The sequence below is a fragment of the Dioscorea cayenensis genome, chromosome 15, assembly GCF_009730915.1.
Source record: "Dioscorea cayenensis subsp. rotundata cultivar TDr96_F1 chromosome 15, TDr96_F1_v2_PseudoChromosome.rev07_lg8_w22 25.fasta, whole genome shotgun sequence".
In the NCBI taxonomy this organism is placed as follows: domain Eukaryota; kingdom Viridiplantae; phylum Streptophyta; class Magnoliopsida; order Dioscoreales; family Dioscoreaceae; genus Dioscorea; species Dioscorea cayenensis.
In genome coordinates this window covers 4,058,215-4,079,804 of record NC_052485.1, presented here as the reverse complement: position 1 = coordinate 4,079,804, position 21,590 = coordinate 4,058,215, and the positions used below count along the sequence as shown (strand labels likewise).

Sequence of the window (21,590 nt, the reverse complement as noted above, 5' to 3'; positions counted from 1 at the left end):
ATAAAAGCTTGTTCTATTAAAACATAAGTTCATTTTCTTTGTTTTTGTTTAAATATTCTCGTGAACCGACCATGCCTATAAATAGAACAAACTCAGGTTTAGAATAATCCATAATACATCACATTCCTTTATATAAATAAAAAATTTAAAAGAAAACTATTTATCATCAAAAGTTGTAAATTTGATAAATTAGAAAAAAAAATGTATTTATTTTAATAATAAAAATAATATTAAAACCATTAGTACCTGTCATATAAATGTCCTTTTTGTCCATTTCAGACTCAAAGGTAACAATTTGTGAAGCAGCATATACAATATGTGATGGAAAGTAACAATGTCCGTGTTTTCATCCACCATTGGAAGTCCTCAAATTTTCTTTCATCTACAAAAATCCCACTTTTATTGCTTTAAAACCCATCGATCATAAATGTTCCTGTCAGCCAACACTGCATGCTCTGTTTCTAATGATAGATTTTACATAATTATAAGGCTTTGGAGAAGATCCAACTTCCAGTTTTGGAATTCAAGCACAATTAACTGTATGGATATTAATCACAGTACCAACAATGTGATTTTGGAGAACACTGGAGACCACTGCTTGCTCAAAGTAAAGAAAATTAGCCCTTTTAAAACCAACAGACCTGACAATAATGTACATTTCCCAATCTTGGTGGATAATCAAAATGCATCCATAGATAGCATTACTCCCTTGCTGCAGGCATTATGCGGAGCTTTTCCTCGGATGTAGGTTTCTCAGTCACCCTTTCCTCAGATAGAAGAGAATGAAGGTCGCTTCCGTTTGCCAAACTATTGAATTCCACTGACTTGGAAGGATCTGCTGGGTATCGACGCTGGCAGAACGTCATTAGTCTCTTCACAGACTGCAGGTACTTTCGAGTTGTCTCATCGTTCATGATATGAGCAACACTGTTTGTGTAAATCTTCTCACGAGCTGAACGCTCGTGAATGCCAACCATAGTAACACCAATAGGCCAAGGTGCATTGCCAATGGCCAACTTTATGTACTGATCCATAGCAGCCAAATAATCTCGTTTCATGCAACATTTAACCACTACCATCAATGCTTGACGGATATCATCTTGAAGAACCTGTAAGATTATCATACATCCGGGTTATCAATGGATATATTTGATATATTTGATCAACATAACCATAAGGGTTGATCCAGACAATTGCAATTTTGTGTATAGCTTGCTAGCAGCACAAATAATAGGGCATACCGGATAACAAAGAACCAAGTACATTAGGAAAAGGATTACTTCAATTAATTAACAGCAAACAGGAAAACCACCCGGAAAGACTCAATCTCATTTACCCTTTCATTATCATTTTATGTAAATGTCATAATGGGAAAATATATACTGTAACATGATAATTCAAAATGGAAAAATTGCACAAGCTGTGGATCACCTTTTAATAATTATGCGCACAACTCTGTCAATCAAAACTTGAACCATCAGGTGAATATTTCACACAATAAGATTCTTAAGCTGATGTCTGCTAACTAACGCAATGTACTCTTCTCTCTATAAAGCTCCATAGCAGAAACCACCTACAATCTAAAAGGAAGAGTCTAATGCCACATGGTATTCATGAAGAACCTAACCACTTCCGATGCTAGTCAGTTCACTTTTGGCAAGCATAGAAGACATACACAGACATGCAGAATTTCAATCTTATAATGGATCGATTTCACATAATTTTGATAAACATCCTTCATAAGTTTCTCAAGGAAAAACCGATATATCATGATTTCTTTAATCATCTCATCCAAATATTTCTCATTGGCAAATACCTTAGTCCTATTTCAAGCGAACTAAGCAATTGCTGTCAAACACCCACGTTCTATCAGGCTAACATCACAGCTAGAATCAGAACTTTTACTAGGGTACCACCAAAAAAACGACACAACTAACTTCAACATGGCCACTTTGGTAGGCCATGCTCTAATTGTAAAATGCAGCGTTTTAAATTCCGGATTGACCCAGCACTTGGTTCGACCGAACCCTCCAAGGCCCCCTAGTTGGTATTTATAAAAAATTAGGTTGAACTTAAAACTCATATTTGACCCGGCTGGCCAAACCAAGTACCCAATGAACTAGTTGACCTAGAGCTAAGTCAACCAAGTCTGTCAGGTTACTGATTTAATTTTTGTGTGTGTGTGTTTGGGGGTTGGGGGGACAAATTTATTTAGGATATTAAGTTAGTATTAATAAATTATTAAGTAAGACTATTTCTTTGTCATACTTTTTGTATTATTTTTTTCCAAATTTTTTTAGCAATTTATAATTTTTATAGTATATCTTATATATTTATATATAACTAAAATTATAAAAAATATATATTATGGCTCGACCCAGGCGCCTCCCCTGGTTCAAGTTTCAAAATAATAGCTAAGAACTAATTGCACAATTACCCATCAAATTCAACAATAAAATAATTTCTCCAGCTTCTTAGCGTTACAATTCTTTAGCTTATCATTAACCAATTATAAGCCTCAAAAATACACTCTAATGCATTAACACCAAACATGGCCAAACAAATTCAACACTTCAATCCTTATTTCGCATTTTTGCATTTACTGGGAAATCCCTTGACTTCCGTATTTACTCAGAGAAATCCAATTCACTCTCCAAACTTTTTTTTTGGTACAACAATCAATCTGATATCAAATTTATTTAGGATATTAAGTTAGTATTAATAAATTATTAAGTAAGACTATTTCTTTGTTATACTTTTGTATTATTTTTTCCAAATTTTTAGCAATTTATAATTTTATAGTATATCTTATATATTTATATATAACTAAAATTATAAAAAATATATATTATGGCTCGACCCAGGCGCCTCCCCTGGTTCAAGTTTCAAAATAATAGCTAAGAACTAATTGCACAATTACCCATCAAATTCAACAATAAAATAATTTCTCCAGCTTCTTAGCGTTACAATTCTTTAGCTTATCATTAACCAAATATAAGCCTCAAAAATACACTCTAATGCATTAACACCAAACATGGCCAAACAAATTCAACACTTCAATCCTTATTTCGCATTTGCATTTACTGGGGAAATCCCTTGACTTCCGTATGTACTCAGAGAAATCCAATTCACTCTCCAAACTTTTTTTCTTGGTACAACAATCAATCTGATATCAACTCTCTATGCTATTCAACAAACTTTAGGCTCGAGTACAATTGAGTTTGTAACCCTCAGCATCCTAGGTCCAAATTCACATAGATGGAGACACCAATGCCATGAATACAATCTACCCATGACAATTAATCTGACATCAATCCTCCATTTATATTCAACCAATCTAATGCTCAAGGGAAACTGAGTTTTGTAACCAAATTTAAAATAAAACCAAATAAACATACACAGATATGGAGTCATGGAGATGCCGCCTCTAGCACATCCTACCCATGAAGAAACATTAAAACATACAACAGACATCTAGGGTTTGACTGCAAGTACTAAATTATGCAATAGAATCACAGAATATTTGTAAATAAGTGCTCAATGTAATGTAAGACTATTAAAAAAAGTAAAGTAGTGCATATGTTGAGGAAAAAAGCTCACCTTTTTTCTGCAAAACTTGAACAAAGGATGGAGGTACCGAGCGCACTGCTTGAAGGTAGCAACCATCTGCTTGCCCTTTGCTGTCCGCTTATCAGCCTCCGGCATCTCGTCCAACTCCTGATTCCACTCATTCAACAGCCTCTTGAAAAAAACAAGAATCTTATCCTCGTCGCACAGCTCCTCAAAATTCGCCTTCATCCTCTTGATATCCTTATCAGCATCCATTCCCGACGAGCCCCCATCGCCGCTGACATCCTTATCCCCATCGTCATCGCCACCATCGCCCTCAATCCCATCGCCATCGTCCCGCTTGTGCTTCGCCCGATCATGGAGTAACGATCCGGCCTTCTGGCGCTTCCGGAGCTCGTAGATATCGCGGAGGAAGTCATTGGTCTGACCCTCGGTCATATCGCTATCAACATCGAAAACCCCCGATTTAAGGGTGAGCTTGAGGCGATCAAGCCGGGTATCATCGTCCTCGCCGAAAAGGGTGATGGGTTGCTTAAGAAATCGAAGGCGGCGGATGACCTCGTGGCGGGGGAGGACGAGGTCATCGATGCGCTGCTCATCGGATTGGGCCTCGGAGGCCTTCTTGGAGGAGGCGGCAGCGAGGGCAGGGGGTAGAGAAGAGGATGAGGAGGATGAGGAGGAGGAAGGGTTAGAAGTGGAGGAGGGAAGGGGACGGGATCGGGATTGGAGATGGCGGTGCTCCTCCTGACGGAGCTTTTGGATCTCCTTCTGCTCGATCTCGGAGCGCTTGATGAGCTTCTTGCCCCCGAAGTCAGCGGCGAGGCTCTGGCGCTTCCGCTGGAGCTCTTGCTTCAAGAGATCCATTAATGGTGGTGGTGATGGTGATCTAGGGTTTCAGTCGAGAGCAAGAGCAAGAGCGAGAAGGGAAATTATATCCACAGAGAGAGAGAGATGTTGGCACGTGACAAGCACGTGCATATTTTCAAAAATATACTCCATATAATTATAAATTATAAATCTCACCGTAGTGAGAAAAATGCATGTGAGTGAGTGACTTATTATAATGTAGGAAAAAAAATTATGAATGATATACTGTTTGATAATTTAAAAAAAAATAATTATGAGCAACCATATTCGTCCTGACTTAAAATTTTAAATGAAAGTGCTTGTCATTTTAACTGCGCTCCACATCTGTACTTATTTATGACTTAAACTTTAAATATAGTGCTTATCACCTAGTATAAAAAAATTTTAATTATGATTTTAATTTTAATGAGGGTTTAATTTTTTTAAATAGTTAGAAAATATTATTTTTGTCTTATAATTTTTTTTGTTATGTATTTGCTTTATAATTTTAATTAGTGTATCCTTCCACTTATCTCAATTATTATTAAATTTAATTATATATTTATTTTTTGTCATTGTTTATAAACTTAAAATATATATATATATATAGTCTAAATAACTTGATATATATGATCCAAAGCTACTTAGTTAAAATAATTAGTGACATTAAAAGTAAATCTCTAATATCATATTTTTATAAGAAGTCTACATATAATATGTACTTTTAAAATATTAATTATGATCATATATATTTAATTTTTATTTTAGTTTGAGATGGTGGAAATACTTCCCGAAATATATTATTAATTTATTAATTATTTAAATTGTAATTTAAAAGGAAAGCTCACAAGATATTTAGTTTACTAGCCAATTTGTGAGGGATCCCTTGATACCAAATATACATGTTATAGTTGAAAATATTAAAGTTTTATTATGTATTTTAATATATATATAATTTTAAGTGTCTTACATTGGATTTTTTTAGTTTTTAGTTGAGTTTTATACAGTCTGTGACATTAGTTTTTATACTGTCTATAAATATCAAAAAAATCCATCCATGAAAAAGTGATATTATATATCTTTTATAACGACAAAAAAATCTCACATGGAAAGGATTATAACTGTCAAAAGATATATAAATACAGTGGTGCACCAACTATGATTATTAAAGTCCTATATATCATGTGCATGCACAAAAAAAATTTTGAAACTAAATCGAATTAATAAATATCTTCTACTATGCAACCCTATACATCTTTTGTACATGGGACCTGTGAACATTAAATGAATAATATTGTATAAACTATTCTATAATATATGCACAGTATTGTTATAATATTATCGACCCAAAGATGTGACCCCAAAGTCGTTTATTAATTATTTTTATAATATCCTTGCATCAAACAGTGATTGTTATTAAAAAATCAAAAATATTGATGAGGCTTGTGTGTTTTCTATTTTATCAAAAATAAATAAATAAATACCAAAACAGATATAAATAAAAACAAAGTGCACATACGCGTAATCCTAAACCCACAAAATCATCATCTTAAAAATAAAATAAAAATAAAAATAAAAAAGAAGAATGAATAGTGAATACCACCAGCAAATCAAAATCAGCTCATCTGATTGGGACAATCCTCACAACACCTTATCCAAAATCACCATGCAAAACCATGCAGAACCACACATCCCAAATCCAAATCCCATTCCCTCCTTCCCTTCTCCACCATATCACTCACCACCTTCCAAACCCCTCCTCCACTCATCCACCTCCTCCATCAATGGCAGCCCAAGCATCCACCTCCTTCTTCTCCCCTGCCACCCTCACCGGCACCACCATCCCCTTCAAACCCCTCAAACCACTTACTTTCCCCCAATCCAACCGCCTCTCTATCAAACTCTGCGCCACCGATGAAAAGACCGCTCCGGTTGGCTTCACTCCTCCTGAGCTCAACCCAAACACTCCTTCTCCCATCTTCGGCGGCAGCACTGGTGGTCTTCTCCGCAAAGCTCAGGTGGAGGAGTTCTATGCCATCACTTGGGAGTCACCAAAGGAACAAATCTTTGAAATGCCAACCGGCGGTGCTGCCATAATGAGACAAGGTCCTAACCTTCTCAAGCTTGCTCGGAAAGAGCAGTGCTTGGCTCTCGGCACTCGGCTTCGGTCCAAGTATAAGATTAATTATCAGTTTTACAGAGTGTTTCCAAATGGAGAGGTTCAGTATTTGCACCCAAAAGATGGTGTTTATCCTGAGAAGGTGAATCCTGGACGCCAGGGTGTTGGTCAGAACTTCAGGTCTATTGGTAAGAATGTCAATCCTATTGAGGTTAAGTTCACTGGGAAGCAAGTCTATGATTTGTAAGCTAGTTCAGTTTGTGGTTTATCTGTTCATGTGTTTTAAATATCAATTTGTATCTGAATAATTTTATGTTCACGTTGTTGTTGTTGTTGTTGCAGTTATTGTTGTTTTTTCTGCTGATTTCTTGTTTTATATATATGTACAATATGGATATTTTGTTCATCTTGTGTTGTTAGTTTGAATTAATCATGATGAGTTTTTTAATTATGTGCATGGTTTATGGGATGAGTTCTTGGTTGGGGAAAACAGAGTACAAGTAGGAGAAAGTTTGGCAGAGATGATGATTTCTTATTGTTATCTTGTGATTATATATTAGTTTATGTTTGCAACATTGAATCATGATTATTTATTTATTTATTTATTTTTTATGATGATGATGATGTGTGTATATATATAGCTGTGCATAAGAGTTATTTGTCAGTAGAGGAAGTTTTCCATTTTTTTTCTGAATAATTTTTGGTCAGTGAAAGCAGAGTACAAGGACAAAAGAACCAAATGTTCTTCACGGGTAAATTTTATCTTGTGAAATATAATGTAATTTCTGATCATAAGAGCTTGAATTGGGATGAAATTTAGTTGAAATGAGAAGCTGGTACTGAATTGAACATTGAAAAGAGAAAGCTACATTGAGAATTCATAAGTACTAAGGTACCACAAATACATAATTCCCTCAACTGAGCCAAAAATATCCATCACTCTGTGATCACTTGGTAGCCAAATCTCCGTTCGGGTTCTTCGAAACCTAAGTTGATGACTGGAACTTGTGACCAGCACCGTGGCCGTAGATGAACTTTGCCGTCCCCTCAGTGTATACTTGAGTTTCATTTGCTAGCCTGCCAATTAAACAAGACAAGCATAGAACCAAATCAGTTATAAATATGACCAAAAGCAAGGTTTCAGGTTTTAGTTTCGATGTCACTAACGATATTCTAACGGCCTTGCTGAGCATTGAAGCTGATGCAAATGTCTTGCCATCAAGATATCTGTTCTCCCCTTTGATCCTCTGCCGGATTCTCAAATCCAATTCCTCAGCATCTTGTGTCAATGGAGAATCAGATGCCTGAAAAGGTTCGATTATAAGTTTGGATGTTATCGATCGAGTTAATTGTTATGTTATAATCTTTACCATAATCCAACCCCAAGTATCGGCGTACGAAGGAATGTGAGCAGAATAAGGCACCACAACTGCAGCAAAAGACAAAGAAGAATAAACCAATGTATCAAAAATGGATTGCATTAAAATTCAAAGGGTTTAAGGTTTGAAAAAGCCAAACATTTGAACACTTGTTTGAGTGTGTTGTAGATGCAAGAGAAGACCTCTGTGTGCGAGAAAACTCCGGCAGGTCCTGCCTGTGAATCAAATAAACACACTAGTATCACATTACATTGTTAATTTATATAGTTGTATACAAAGAACAAATAAACAAACAAACACCTGAGTGACAAAAATGCCATCATCACTGAGTCTAGGCTTGAGAGTGTCTTCATAAAATGATTTAGTATAGAGTTGGTAGCACGGCCCGCCTTCGATAGGATCAGCAAGGTCACCGATGATCACATCGTATCGGCCTTCACTCTTTTCAAGCTCGGCTCTGTTCGACACCCAATTATGAATAAACTAGACTAGAATGAGCAAAAGAGTTTATTGCTATCAGAATCTAGATTATAGTACCTTGCATCATTGATAACAAGTTCTAGTCTTGAATCGAAAAAAGCATCTCTGTTTGCAACAAGGTAAGATTTGCAGAATTCTACCACTTCCTGATCAAACCAATGCAAATATAAAATCACAACATTGAACTCTAATAAAAACATAAAAAGAACAAACAAACAAACAAACCTCATCAATGTCACACATGACCACCCTCTCAACAGTTCTATGCCTCAAAATCTCTCTTGCAGTGGATCCTTCTCCTCCTCCCATAATAAAAATACTCTCAGGACTACAAAACATACATCTCAGGTCACTTCAAATCAATCAATCAAATTACAGTCAACAACAACAGGAAGAAGGAAACAGATCATACTTTGGGTGGTGGAGAAGAGCAGGGTGAACAAGAGATTCATGGTAAATAAACTCATCAATCTCAGCACTTTGAAGCTTGCCATCAATAACCAAAGCCTGAAATGAAGAATGAATCAGCATCCAAACAAAGTACAAGATTAATCAAACTCAAAAACCTTCATATATACTGACTTTCCCAAAAGGTTTAGTGTCCAGCAATGCAATGTCTTGGTACTGAGTAGCTCCAGTATGTAAAATACTACAAAATAAAAAGAAAAATACATCATAACAAGAAAAACAAGAAGAGCAAGAAGAAGAAGAAGATGAACTCTATCTCTTATTCATGTTAGAAGAAGAACCTGTTAAGAGCAAAACACCATCTCAAGTTCTGTTCAATCTCTTCTTCATACCAGCAGCTCTTTCTCCTTGCATCAACTTGGCCATTAGAAGGAGAAATGTCACCCATTGTTGATACTCAAGAGTAAGCTTTGAAGAAGAGAAAGACAAATAATAACAAGTATAAGTGGAGACAGAGGAATGGGATATATAACAAGGGAAATGAAGAGAAGGCACAAGCACACAAGAAAAAGGAGGAAAGAGAAAGAGAGAGTGAGCACTGGTTCAGAGGATGATCCGGAGAAGCAGCGCGCGTGACAGAGATTTGGGGTCATGGGGAATGGAGATGAAATCATGGTCCACAAGTGGGTGTGGAGAGGCTTTGGATTATGTGAATTTTTGGGAGTATCCAACAAATGCACTCACTCTCCACTTACATGCTACAATATCAGCACCTTTTTTATTATTTCTATATTGAGTTCCAACATGCATTGCTATTTTATTTTATTTTATTTATTTCTATATTGAGTTCCTAAGATGCATTTTTAGGTTGCTTGTTTATGCTTTTAATGTGTCCTTTCTATAAATATGAAATATTATTTTTATTCTTGTTGAAAGTTAGCTTTTTCCCATTGAATTGTATATTTGAAACTATAAAAATGTTTTTAATATCGCTCCGACTCGAATATTATATTTTTTTTATATAAATTGAGTAAACCATATTTTACTATAATAAAATAAAAAATTGATACAAAATTATGAGACATAGCAAATAGAACTTAGAGTGACATAGAAATTTACTAAAAATAAAGAGGAAATGCAGTCAAATAACAAAGAATGCAAATAGATATAAGTAATTAAATATAAGAGCGTAATGCAGTTGAAAGACTTCAAATTCTCATCACTCGTAGAGGTTAGTATGAATGACTCTAGTGGACATTTCTCTTAGGTAGGGATAAAAGAGCTCATAAGATTAAAGCTTTTTTAATTAGTAAGGTGCTTGTCTCTAATTTAGCTTTTTTAGACTACAAACACACATGCAAGAAATATGTGATTTATCTTAAAAATAATAGAAATAAAAACTTATATTAAACTATTAAAAATATAATTATTTCGTTCAAATCAAATATTCCAACCAAATATATGTATTTATATTTTATATTTTAATTTAGTCCTTGTGACTATGGCGTCTATGTGTATATGAAAATTTTCAAACAAGAATTAAATTTAAATAGGAAAACTAAAAGTAGAATGAAAAGATACTTTTCTAAATGCTACATATTAGGTGATGCAGTGACTGTTTATGGACCATGGTAACTTTGTATTTAAATTCAATTATCTCAATAAATTTCATATCAATATCTTTTAATGTCATGAAGTTGTGAAATGACTTTTAGTTTAGAGGTACTAATTCCACTACAAAAGATATTATCTATAAAACATTTATTGATTAGGTTCGAAACGCGCTAAATATAATGATAGTAAAAATTTTTGATTGTGGGTGCAGATTTATAATTCAATTTCTCTATCGGCCGAGTAAAAGCACATAAGCTTTACTATACACACGCCCCTCGTTATATATGTGCTTGTCACATTTTAAAAAAATCAAGGGGTTATTTTTATTATTATATTCTAATATAAAATAAGCACAAACATAATTCAAACATGTAAAACAACTAGTACATTGATAAAAATTCAATAATTTTAAGTTTAGATGCAAAATTAAGGCAACAAGGAAAAAAAGAAAAATTGAAACAAAAGTAAATAGGGAGGCGAAAAGGGAGCACATGATGTGGATGCACATGAAGATGTTGATGATGGTGATGAATAATCACCATGCATGATGGTCTTAAGAAATTTGGATAGATGCTGAGAGAGAGAGAGAGAGAGTGTGTGTGAAGGGTGAGGCGTGCTCAATGGACATCATAACCGAGCATGAAATAAAACAAGAAAAACAAATAAACAAATATAAATATAAATATTAAAAGAAAGAGCACATTGTTTTGGTTGGTTGATAGTCCAAAAATAGAGTGTAGCGTGCGTGCCCGGGATGAATGGCCGAGCCACTCATCATCACAAATTCATCATAACCAACTTGAATAAAAAGTTACACTTTTGGACTACCATCTCCTGTCAAGTTAATTAATAATTTTTATTTAAATAATTAATAATTGAATTTTCAATAGCTAATTGAGTGGTAATTATTGATAGTAATGTAAATAATTATTTTTAAGTAATTTATAATATATATATATTGACAAGGACACAACCACCGCTCCATAAAAAAATTGTTAAAGAGATAAACATATATGTTGGTACATTAGTAGGTGGCTTAATGATCCCTTATTAAAAAATTACGGTATGTATCCAATATAATGTATCAGAGACCAAAACCCCATAATAATAAATATTTTTTTCTCTACAACTCTAAAAAAACGGAGAATAAACTTTCATCCACAAAAAAATCTAACAAATAGTATTCTATAATATTTCTATAGTATTATACAGTGTTACTATATTATTAATTAACTGCATAAGGATTCAACCCTCTATCTCCCAACTCACACCCACATATTTTAGTTAGACCCACCTATTAAAGCTCGTACCCTAGGATTCACTAGTACTTAATCGGAATAAGCTGATATTGTTTTTTTTCCTAGCATTTTAGGCTAGTACTGAAGATCCACAACACCAACCGATACACGTATTATAAATATATATATATATAATCTCTTCTCTACTTAGGACTTAACCCAAATCACCACTTTCACTTATTATTTCTCAAATTTATGAATTATGAGTATTATATATTTAAAAAATAATAATTAAATTTCTCTCAACAATGATGAGGGGGCAGAGAGCAGATGACAGAGGGCAGAGAAAGTAGCCACAGGCATATGTGCGGCTGAGTACATGTCAAATAACATTTGAGCTATGCTTGTGGACTTGTGGATAAAGTAAACCTGCGGGCCAGTTGGGTTGAGGAGGCCCATTTACTAGATCTTGTTGAAGTCGGCATTCAATCTAAAATATAATTATATTTATATCAAGCCGCGTCATGCCAGTTATCCTTAAATTTTAAATTTATGTATGTTTGACGGTGCTCATTAGAATCTAATTGCTATTATTTATTTATGTACAATATCAAACAATACTTAATAGTATCTAATATTTCTTAACAATACAAAAGTAAAGTAATTTTCTGTACCCTCTTATAAATAGCAACCATTAAATCACAATAGATCTAACGGCTACGTCCACAGAAAACATATATTATGATTATATTATAAAAAAAAACTTTAATATAATATTATAAAATATATAAAAAAAGTTAGGCAAAATCATTTTGATTTTTCTTTTGGGAATTAAATAATAATTTTTTATAAATAATATATACTAGTGTTTGTATAATTTTTGTAAACAAAAAGTTTTTAAGTTTATATATCTTATATTGACTCACATTTATTAAGTTGCTTATCAACCATTTTTTGATCTATTGGTATTTAGTTTTTTATGTAAGGTGTTTTTTTATAGAGAGTATGAAATAAAATCTCAAAATCCACACAAAATAAGAGGGGATATTTATTGAATTTGTTATATATATATAATGTCTTTAACTTCTTTAAAATGGATGAGGCTAGTAGTTTCCTTGTAAAATAATAAAAGTTAAAAAAATTGTTGAGGCTGTAATCTAAGTTGTAGTTTAAAATTTGAAATGCATGAAGTGTCCTTTTATTTTTATCAAAGTTCCACACATGTAGAGTGGGATGAGCTCCACCAAGGTCTCCGTAGTGTGAGAGATATAGGGCACATCATTTAGAGATGTCCCTAAATTTTAAAATCTAGGGACACTATAGTAACTGTTGGATTTGCATTTGACAGTTATGATGATTCTTGTACAACAACAAACAATGTACAACAGTTCAGAACAGTGCAAAATAATAAAAAGAAACAACATGATCCAATGGCTCTCAGCTGTCAAACATACTTACAAAATATTATCTAAATACTTACTTAGATGATGTTTTCTCATATATATATATATATATATATATATATATATATATATATATATATATTAGTTCCTCCGGTGTGGTTTGTGGGTATTAAGTAACACTTAAGCACTCATAGAAGTCTCACACAAACCAATAAAGAAAGAGCACACAAACAAACACAAGGAGACACACAACGTTGGTTACCCAGTTCGGCGTCCACTCGCCTACGTCTGGGGGGCCAAGCCCGGAGATAAACAATCCACTAAAAGAGGTAAAAATAGATGAGTACAAACACTTGTCACTCACACTCTCAACAATAAAGATCACTACCCTCTCTAGATTGTTTGGTGCTCACACACTTTCCTCCAAGAGTCACTCAAGAGTCACACCTACAATCTACGAGCAAGGTAGCTTATATAGACGCCTCAACGTCCCAAATATAGCACATACCTCTTTTAGAATCTCCGCGGCTACTAATTTAAAAACCTGACGAAATTAGTTGTTGCAACTCCTGTTGTAACATGAATTGCAACATGGCCATGACTGCTGACTTGACTGAGTTCTGGTTACGTTGCGGACGACCTCAAGACCCATCAACCTCCCGGTCATGCTTAGTCCGAGTCGATGCAGCCAAATCTGCCGATCCCGACTGCCGGCAACTAGCCTACCTCCTCAGTTTCTCATCACGCAGTCCCCTCGCAAGGGGCGCACGTCCTTGTGCGTCTTCATGAAACTTGCCAAACTTAGTCTTCAATCTTCCAACTTTGGTCTTCAAAGATTCTCCAAACTTGATCTTCAATTCACCCATGTTTGGTCTTCAAATCTTGCCTTTAATGGACTTCAATCAATCTTCATTAAGGATTATTCAAATCATATCTTCAATTAGTCTTAATTCCATATTTAGTCTTCAATCACATCTCCTAAATATGGTCTTAAATAACTTCACCAAGATCTTCAAGATGTCTTGCCTTGCAAGCCAAGACTCCTTGCAATGTCACCATAATCTCCATGTCATCAATTTTGCTTTGTCACCTTAGTTGCCACGTTACTTGGTCTAGGTGTCAAATTATGCCAATAAATAGTGCGATTGCACTAACATATATATTATAATGTTTATTAAAATATACATAAGCAAATTAGTTAACTATACCAATAATTTTGATAAGGAAAAAGACAAAAGATAAGCGATTTTTCCAACGTTATGTATAAATCAATTAAGAATATGTATAAATTTGGTCATATAAGCTAGTCTTATATCTATTAAGAAAAAAGTAATGATTTCCTAAAACAAATAAAACATCACCAGAAAAAAATAATAATAAATTTTCAGTTTTCTTTCGTTCGTAATTATTAGTTAGCTTTACAAATAAATTTCAATCAAAATTAGAAACTAATCCTTAACACGGCTAAGCAAAAATAAGCAAATTATTAGTTACTTTTCTGCTTCCGTAACTCTTTTTTTTTTTTTGAATTCACATTGTTGAAGGATTGTTATTGCATGAATTTGCTTAATTAAAAACAAAAATTTAAAAATAGAATTATTCTATTTCAGATTAGAAATGGATTATGGTTTGTTTCCAATTTAAAAATGAAACAAACTACGGTCTCTTTCTAATCCAATAAATTTCATATTTATTTTAAATTAGAAAAAATTTGAAATGGATTATTAATTTCATTGTTAATAAATGTGTTTTGTTGTTAATAATCAGTAATGAGGATTTTAGAAACAGGAAATTTCTTTTTCCAATCCATTTTTAGTGAATTAGGAACGGATTAGAAACGAAAAATGATGTTTCTAAAACGTAAGTTGTATTGTGTTTCATTATAAAGGTTGAGATTTGAAGTAAAGGAGTGGAAGGATGGGAGCCTTTAGGATGCCCATGAGCACCGGCGGTGGCTCCACTGGTCATGTTGAGTTTGAAGGGAAGATCATATGATATGTTGTGTTGTGTACCATGTTGGAATATTAGTTGTGTCTATGTTTTCATTTGTGCTTTCTAAAATGTTTATGGCTTTCTTGATTTGGTTGATGAAAAAGGTCATGTTTTTGGTGGATTGATTGAGAGTTGGGGTTTCAGTGAGGAGGGCTTAGGTTTAAAGTTAGGGTTTGGAAGATTGGTTTTTTATTATTTTCATAAAGATATATTTTTTTGGATGTTTGCTTTTGGTGTAGATGCATGATTCGTACTTGTTGTATTTTGTCATGGATGATTGAGCATTAGGGTTCAATTAGTAAGGCATAGGGCTTTTAATGTTAGGGTGTGCAAGATGGTCTTTATATATATATATATATATATATATATATATATATATATATGTATTTAATAAGAAATTAATAGACCCATTGGTTGCTTTTCGCCAATATTGAGTTATTATTTTATGGCAGGGAACCCTCCCTTTGAAATATCCGGGAGTTCCAATTTCTGGCCGACAACCTAAATGACAAAATTGGGAGACTCTTATTGTTCATATTATATTAAGACTATCCACTTGGAATTCAAAATTTCTCTTATAGCTAGGGGGGAAGACTCACGTTGATCGACTCGGTTCTGACTGCCATGCCAACCTACTGGATGTCTAAATTTAAACTTCCATCATGGGTTATCAAAGCTATCAATTGTATTCGAAGAGACTTCTTGTGGTGGGACCATATCTTCGAAAGTCCAAAATGTGGCTAGTTAATTGGTAGCTGCTATGCGGACCACACAACCAAGGGAGTTGGCTAATGCTAAATCTAAAGGTCTCCAACATAGCTCTTCTAGACAAGTGGTGGTGGGAAACCCTAAAAAATCCAACTTGGTGTGCTACCAAAATCATTCAACACAACTATTTTAACAATAGCCCCTTGTGGAACTTGCACAGTAGACATCATAGGAGAGGATCCTTCTTTTGCCTAGGTCTAGCCACTTTCAGAAGATGCATCCATATAACTATTAATAATGGGATGTACACCCTCTTCTGGCTTGATAATTGGTTGCTAGGAAAAGCTCCCAAAAATTTATGGCCACAAGAATTCTTCCAATCTACTCATAAAATGGTTACTGTTCATGATATTCTAGATCATTTTTGTTCAAATATAACGGGATCTGACCCTGCTTTGGCTGACATGTGGCAACTCAATCTTTAGGCAGGAAAGCAGGATCTTCAAAAATGGAGCCTAACAGACAATAGTATTTTTAACATTAAAACGTTTTATGGATTTTTGATTGATGGGGGACAGCGCTGTGTGATTACTCTGAAAATTATTAAAAACCTTTGTCCCTGGAAATTTTTCACTCTGTAATTAGCTGGACTGGGACAACAAAATCATCACTTTGGAGAACCTTGCCTTAAGAAAATGCAACAGGTTACCTATGCCCACATGTGTCATTTGTCATGCGGAACTGGAGTCTGTCATAGACCACCTCTTCATCCATTGCTCCTTTGTCGGATCAATTTGGTCTCATTCTAACCAAATCCTCAATTCTCCACATCTTCCACACTCTTTGAGGGATCTCTAAAGTGCGTGGAGCAAAATTATCAATCCCTTGCATAGGGACTCTTGGGGCCTATTATCTAAAGCTCTAATTTTAAATATTTGACTGTCTAGAAATGATTGCATGTTTTATTTTTAATTTCCTAACCTGCATTCAATTAAATTGAATGTAAGTCTAACTTTTCTCTAATGGGTTTCAGCAGTCCCAAATAACAAGAGACAAAGGTTGGAGTCTTCTGCAACTGCAGTCAGATGGATTATTCAATTTCAGGGTACCTTAATAGATGAGGAACACAATCCAGATGCTCAGGCATCCACTCCGTTCGCCGGCTAAACATCATCAACACTTTAACTGTCTAAACCCTCTGCATGGAGACTCTCTCTAAACCCAGGGATTGTTACCTCTTTTAGTAGTGTCTTTGTTGGCTCCTCTTTCCACTTCTAATGGACTCTATGTTGTTGTGCTTGTAGTTTGCTTTTCCTAATTTTCTTGTTTCTTGGACTTTTTAATGGACTCTATGTCATTATTGCCAGATTCTTTGCTTCCAAGGCCTGCACAAAGTATGGCAGAAAACGCACCATGCAAGCTGCTTCTCTTTTCTTTTTGGCTGGTGTTGCCTTAGAACGCTACAGCTGTTAGTCTCCCCATGCTCATCATAGGAAAAATTCTTCTCGGTTTCAGAGTAGGATTTGCCAATCAAGTCTGATCATTATCTCTAATAATTACTTAATTTCACTCTGTTTCAGTCTTATATCTTCTTCTTCATCAAAATTCAACATTAGAAGCATATATACGTTAGAGGCCCAATATATCTTTGATTTCAAAATATTCTTATTTAGTTAAGTATCATATTGCTTATTTGTAAGGCTTTCACCCATCTTATATATACCACTATTCATAAGCTCTCAACTTTGGTTTAGTGGTTATGCTCTCTCGTTATCAAAATTTTGTAAGCTATTCCATTGTTCTTGTCAGAAATGGCACCGTTGAGAATCAGAGACATCCAACTAATTACATTCATGAGGATGGAGGCTCTTCCTTGGTCTTGTAAGAATTCTGGTGATCATCTACTTCCTTGGTACCTTGCTCATCACTGACAGCACTCCAACAAGCCTCTTTGAGCAAAATGAACAAGAACAAGGCCTACAAGTACTGAAGAAATTCAGGGGAACATAATTCCAAGAACTTGTTCATGCAAGTGAAATAGGATGACAAGTGAAGCATCCTTTCAGAAATCTCATGAAGAGCAACAGTTAGGTCTCAGCCTTTCATCAGTGTATGGATACAAATATTCTAGCAATTCACCGGAATGAATGCCATCATCTTCAACGCCTCCCTCACTTTTCCTCCCTTGCCTTTCCAAACAAACAAAGGGATTAAAAACCGAAGCTTCTTTAATTTTTTATCTACTGTAATATATTATTGGTTTTAGTAAGGGGTTATTTGGATTGGTTTTTAAAAAACCCAGAAGTACTTAATTTATAAAAAAATATTTTTTGGTTCAAAAATAATTTTGTATTATCTTTTATGCAAAAACAGAAGCCAATTAAAAAAAAAACAACTTATTTTCATAAGCTAGCCATGCGGACAAGATTGCTATTGAAAGAAAATTGACCATGAGATATATTTATATATTTTTTAATGCAATTACTACAAAAATATTAGAGTTGAAAGAAATTGATGTAGAGTTCGTTTAAAGTATAATAGGAGAAATTTTATTATTTGGCGTTTTGAATATGGATGAAAATAAAAAAAAGAAATACCAACTCTAGAGAGTTGTAATATTTTCATATTTTACAAACAGTATATTTAATTTTTATTTTTCATATGAAATTATATTATATTCTTTTAAATCAAATTTTATTTGCAAAATAATGAATTATAATTATTAAAATTTTTATATGTATTATGTATAATAAATCTTTTCACAGGTGAAGAAAAGAATAAAATATTAATTTTTTTTTGTCAGCGGTAATGACTCTATTCTCGTTTAATAATATCTAAAAATTAAATTTATTCTTACATATAAAAAATTGGTATTTACACCAATTTGAATATATATCAATATATTTAATTATTTATATAAAATTAAGATAGTAAAAACAAAATTTTATTTGTATAAAGAAATTACTTAGTTTTTGCAAAATTGTTAAAACTTAAAAGACCCATTATTTTTATTTATTTATTTTTATATTTTGCAACTTCCCATTTTTTACTTGTTATAAAACCACCAAAAAAAAAACCCATTTTCCTTCGAGATCTCAATCGGAGCTTCTCGATGGCGAGCGGCAGCGCCGGCGGTGGTGGAGGCGGCGCTACTCCGCCTCCCTTCCGGCCATACCGCCTCCTCCGAACCCTCAACGCCCACCAGCGCGCCGTCTCGTGCGTGAAGTTCTCCAACGATGGCCGCCACTTCGCCTCCGCATCCCTCGACAAAACCCTAATCGTGTGGTCCGTCCAATCCCTCAGCCAGATCGCCGTCCTCTCCGGCCACTCCGAGGGCATCTCCGACCTCGCCTGGTCCTCCGACTCCCACTACGTCTGCTCTGCATCCGACGACCGCACCGTCCGCGTCTGGGACGTCCGCCCCCCGAACTTCGAGTGCGTTCGCGTCCTCCGCGGCCACTCCGACTTCGTCTTCTGCGTGAACTTCAATCTCCAGTCCAATCTCATCGTCTCCGGCTCGTTCGACCGCACTATCCGCGTCTGGGACGTCAAGACCGGTCGCTGCCTCCGTTCCATGAATGCTCACAGCCTTCCAGTCACGTCCGTGCACTTCATCCGTGATGGTTCTCTGATTGTATCCGGGAGCCACGATGGGACGTGCAAGTGCTGGGATGCTAACTCTGGGGCTTGTCTCAAGGTCCTAATTGATGATAAGATCGCCGTCTCGTTCGCCAAGTTCTCCCCCAATGGCAAGTTCATTCTTGTTGCTACTTTGGATGACACCCTGGTCAGTACCCTTCCCTGCTTTGATTTTGTTCATTTTCATATAGTGTCTGGATTTATATGAATTTCCTCTGTTTTGCTTATCTATTGCTTAAAGCTTGAACCTTTAGCTAGCTTACTGCTCAATGAATCATTTTGGATGCTTTTACTATGATTAGGAATAGTAGTTTATGTATTCGATCAGAGTTGGTTCTATGCCCACACAAAAATTAGACTGCTAGTAATTCAACCCACCGATGTGAGTTTGTTAAACAATTTGTATTGTGAAAGCACGACAGAGTAATGAGAGATGCAGTAAGATGTTTAGGTATTGATGCCTGGCATATTTAGTGTGTTTACCCATAACTTGATTTACTTTGTTGATGAAATGAAATTAAAGTGCTGGCAAGAGGGAATGGACGACTGCTCTCCAGTGGTATGCAGTAAAATAGTTCATGAGAATCACGTAACTTAGATTTATAGTCCAATGTAATCTTTTATCATGCTCATATCTGCTGCTGCTGCTAATAGCAAACTGCCTTCTTAATCTCCAGAAATCTATTAATATCTACTTTTAACCGCATTTATATTTAATTTGTTAAATTGTTTTGCTAAGATTCACCTAGCCTTCCTCCTCCCTCAGAGATCACAATGTGATCCTACCTCATTCTGCATAAAAATTGCCATATGAATAAACAATAGACCCTGAAAAGTCAAGTAACAAATCTAAGCTAAAACTGGAGCATTAAGTGTTGGAGTAATTTGTTTTGTTCTGTAAGTATACAATGACAATTGGCACCGAACAAATTTGATAAAATTTCAAGTGTTGCATTACTTTTTGGTTGTGGTTTCATTAGGTTCATTATAATATATTAATCTCTGTCAACGAATGATCCTTGGATTTTCCTTTCCAAGGTTGTTGATCGGATGCTATTGTAATCTGATTGACAAAACCTTGATGTTCCAGCTGTTGTTACTTTTTGGTTGTATGTTGATGATGTTGCATGTTATTTAAGCACTCCCTGTTTGGCCTTCTTTTTCTAGCTTTATCTTATGTGGTTATCTGTTTTGATTTATATTTTAATCACCTTGCAGAAACTCTGGAACTATGCATCTGGGAAGTTCTTGAAAGTATATACAGGCCATGTCAACCAAGCTTACTGCATCACATCCACGTTCTCTGTTACAAATGGTAAATACATTGTCAGTGGCTCAGAGGACAATTGTATATACATTTGGGATCTCCAAGGTAAAAATTTGGTTCAAAAACTGGAAGGTCATAAGGATGCTGTCATCTCTGTATCATGCCATCCGACCGAGAACAAAATTGTTTCTGCTGCCCTTGACAGGGATAGATCTATAAAAATTTGGGCTCAAAACTAGGCAACAAGCATTTGATGATTTGTTTGGTTGGGGAAAAAAATTAAAAAGAAACAATTATTTGCTAAGTGAAAGCAAAAATTGTTTTAATTATCAATTTGTTGTGAAACTCATGAACTGTTAGTATTCAAATGTCTGATCAGGTTGTGATGTTTCATGCTGCATCCCAAGTGGTCAAGTTGACCATTAATCTTTCCTTATGTATGTATTCCTTGATGTGTAGAGAATAGAGATAATATTTTGAGCGAATTTTTCAGTTTGCTGCTTGCTTGGCTCATTGTGGAAGGATGTCGAATATCAAGGTACTACCCCTCCAATTACATGCTTATTATGCATTCATATGAAGATATTGTTCTCACAAGAAATGTAGGTTTGATAACTTAGTATAGTTGGGATCACCAAGAGTTTGTAGAGACATTATTATGGTTCAGTATTATTGCACAGATTGAGTTTTTCTATCCTTACAAAATTACACAGGGAGCCTTTTCCTGTTCAATTTGAAAATGCAGAACCACATTGAAGAAATGTTAAAGTCATATTAGTAGTAAGTTTAGCTCATTTATGTCGAAGTCTTTCATTATTTATTTATTTATGTGCTTTTCACTGGTTGGAGCTTTGGTGGGATTTTCTTTTATTTGTTTGATTGAAGGGAGTTAGATGTCCTAAAAGTATCCAAGTGTACATTGAGTTA

At 34.8% G+C, this 21,590-nt stretch overlaps 4 protein-coding genes across 4 annotated transcripts; 2 read left to right on the top strand and 2 right to left on the bottom strand.

Moving 5' to 3' along the window:
- Positions 1 to 383: 383 nt before the first annotated feature.
- On the bottom strand, positions 384 to 4,482 carry LOC120277398 (pre-mRNA-splicing factor 18). The gene is made up of 2 exons (XM_039284230.1): positions 3,601 to 4,482; positions 384 to 1,109 (listed from the first exon to the last, which is right to left on the bottom strand). Exons 1-2 carry the CDS (start codon positions 4,432 to 4,434, stop codon positions 702 to 704), a joined length of 1,242 nt encoding a protein of 413 aa, XP_039140164.1. The 5' UTR covers positions 4,435 to 4,482; the 3' UTR covers positions 384 to 701.
- Positions 4,483 to 6,122: 1,640 nt separating this feature from the next.
- Positions 6,123 to 6,930, top strand: LOC120278058 (photosystem I reaction center subunit II, chloroplastic-like). Its single transcript, XM_039284957.1, has one exon. The coding sequence runs from the start codon at positions 6,201 to 6,203 to the stop codon at positions 6,780 to 6,782; it is 582 nt and encodes a 193-aa protein (XP_039140891.1). The 5' UTR covers positions 6,123 to 6,200; the 3' UTR covers positions 6,783 to 6,930.
- Positions 6,797 to 9,453, bottom strand: LOC120278057 (thermospermine synthase ACAULIS5-like). Its single transcript, XM_039284956.1, has 10 exons — positions 9,144 to 9,453; positions 8,977 to 9,043; positions 8,807 to 8,901; positions 8,620 to 8,722; positions 8,452 to 8,540; positions 8,215 to 8,371; positions 8,054 to 8,129; positions 7,906 to 7,964; positions 7,703 to 7,839; positions 6,797 to 7,612 (listed from the first exon to the last, which is right to left on the bottom strand). Exons 1-10 carry the CDS (start codon positions 9,248 to 9,250, stop codon positions 7,522 to 7,524), a joined length of 981 nt encoding a protein of 326 aa, XP_039140890.1. The 5' UTR covers positions 9,251 to 9,453; the 3' UTR covers positions 6,797 to 7,521.
- Positions 9,454 to 18,831: 9,378 nt separating this feature from the next.
- On the top strand, positions 18,832 to 21,155 carry LOC120276772 (COMPASS-like H3K4 histone methylase component WDR5B). Its single transcript, XM_039283466.1, has 2 exons — positions 18,832 to 19,544; positions 20,615 to 21,155. The coding sequence occupies exons 1-2, from the start codon at positions 18,870 to 18,872 to the stop codon at positions 20,900 to 20,902; spliced, it is 963 nt and encodes a 320-aa protein (XP_039139400.1). The 5' UTR covers positions 18,832 to 18,869; the 3' UTR covers positions 20,903 to 21,155.
- Positions 21,156 to 21,590: the final 435 nt, after the last annotated feature.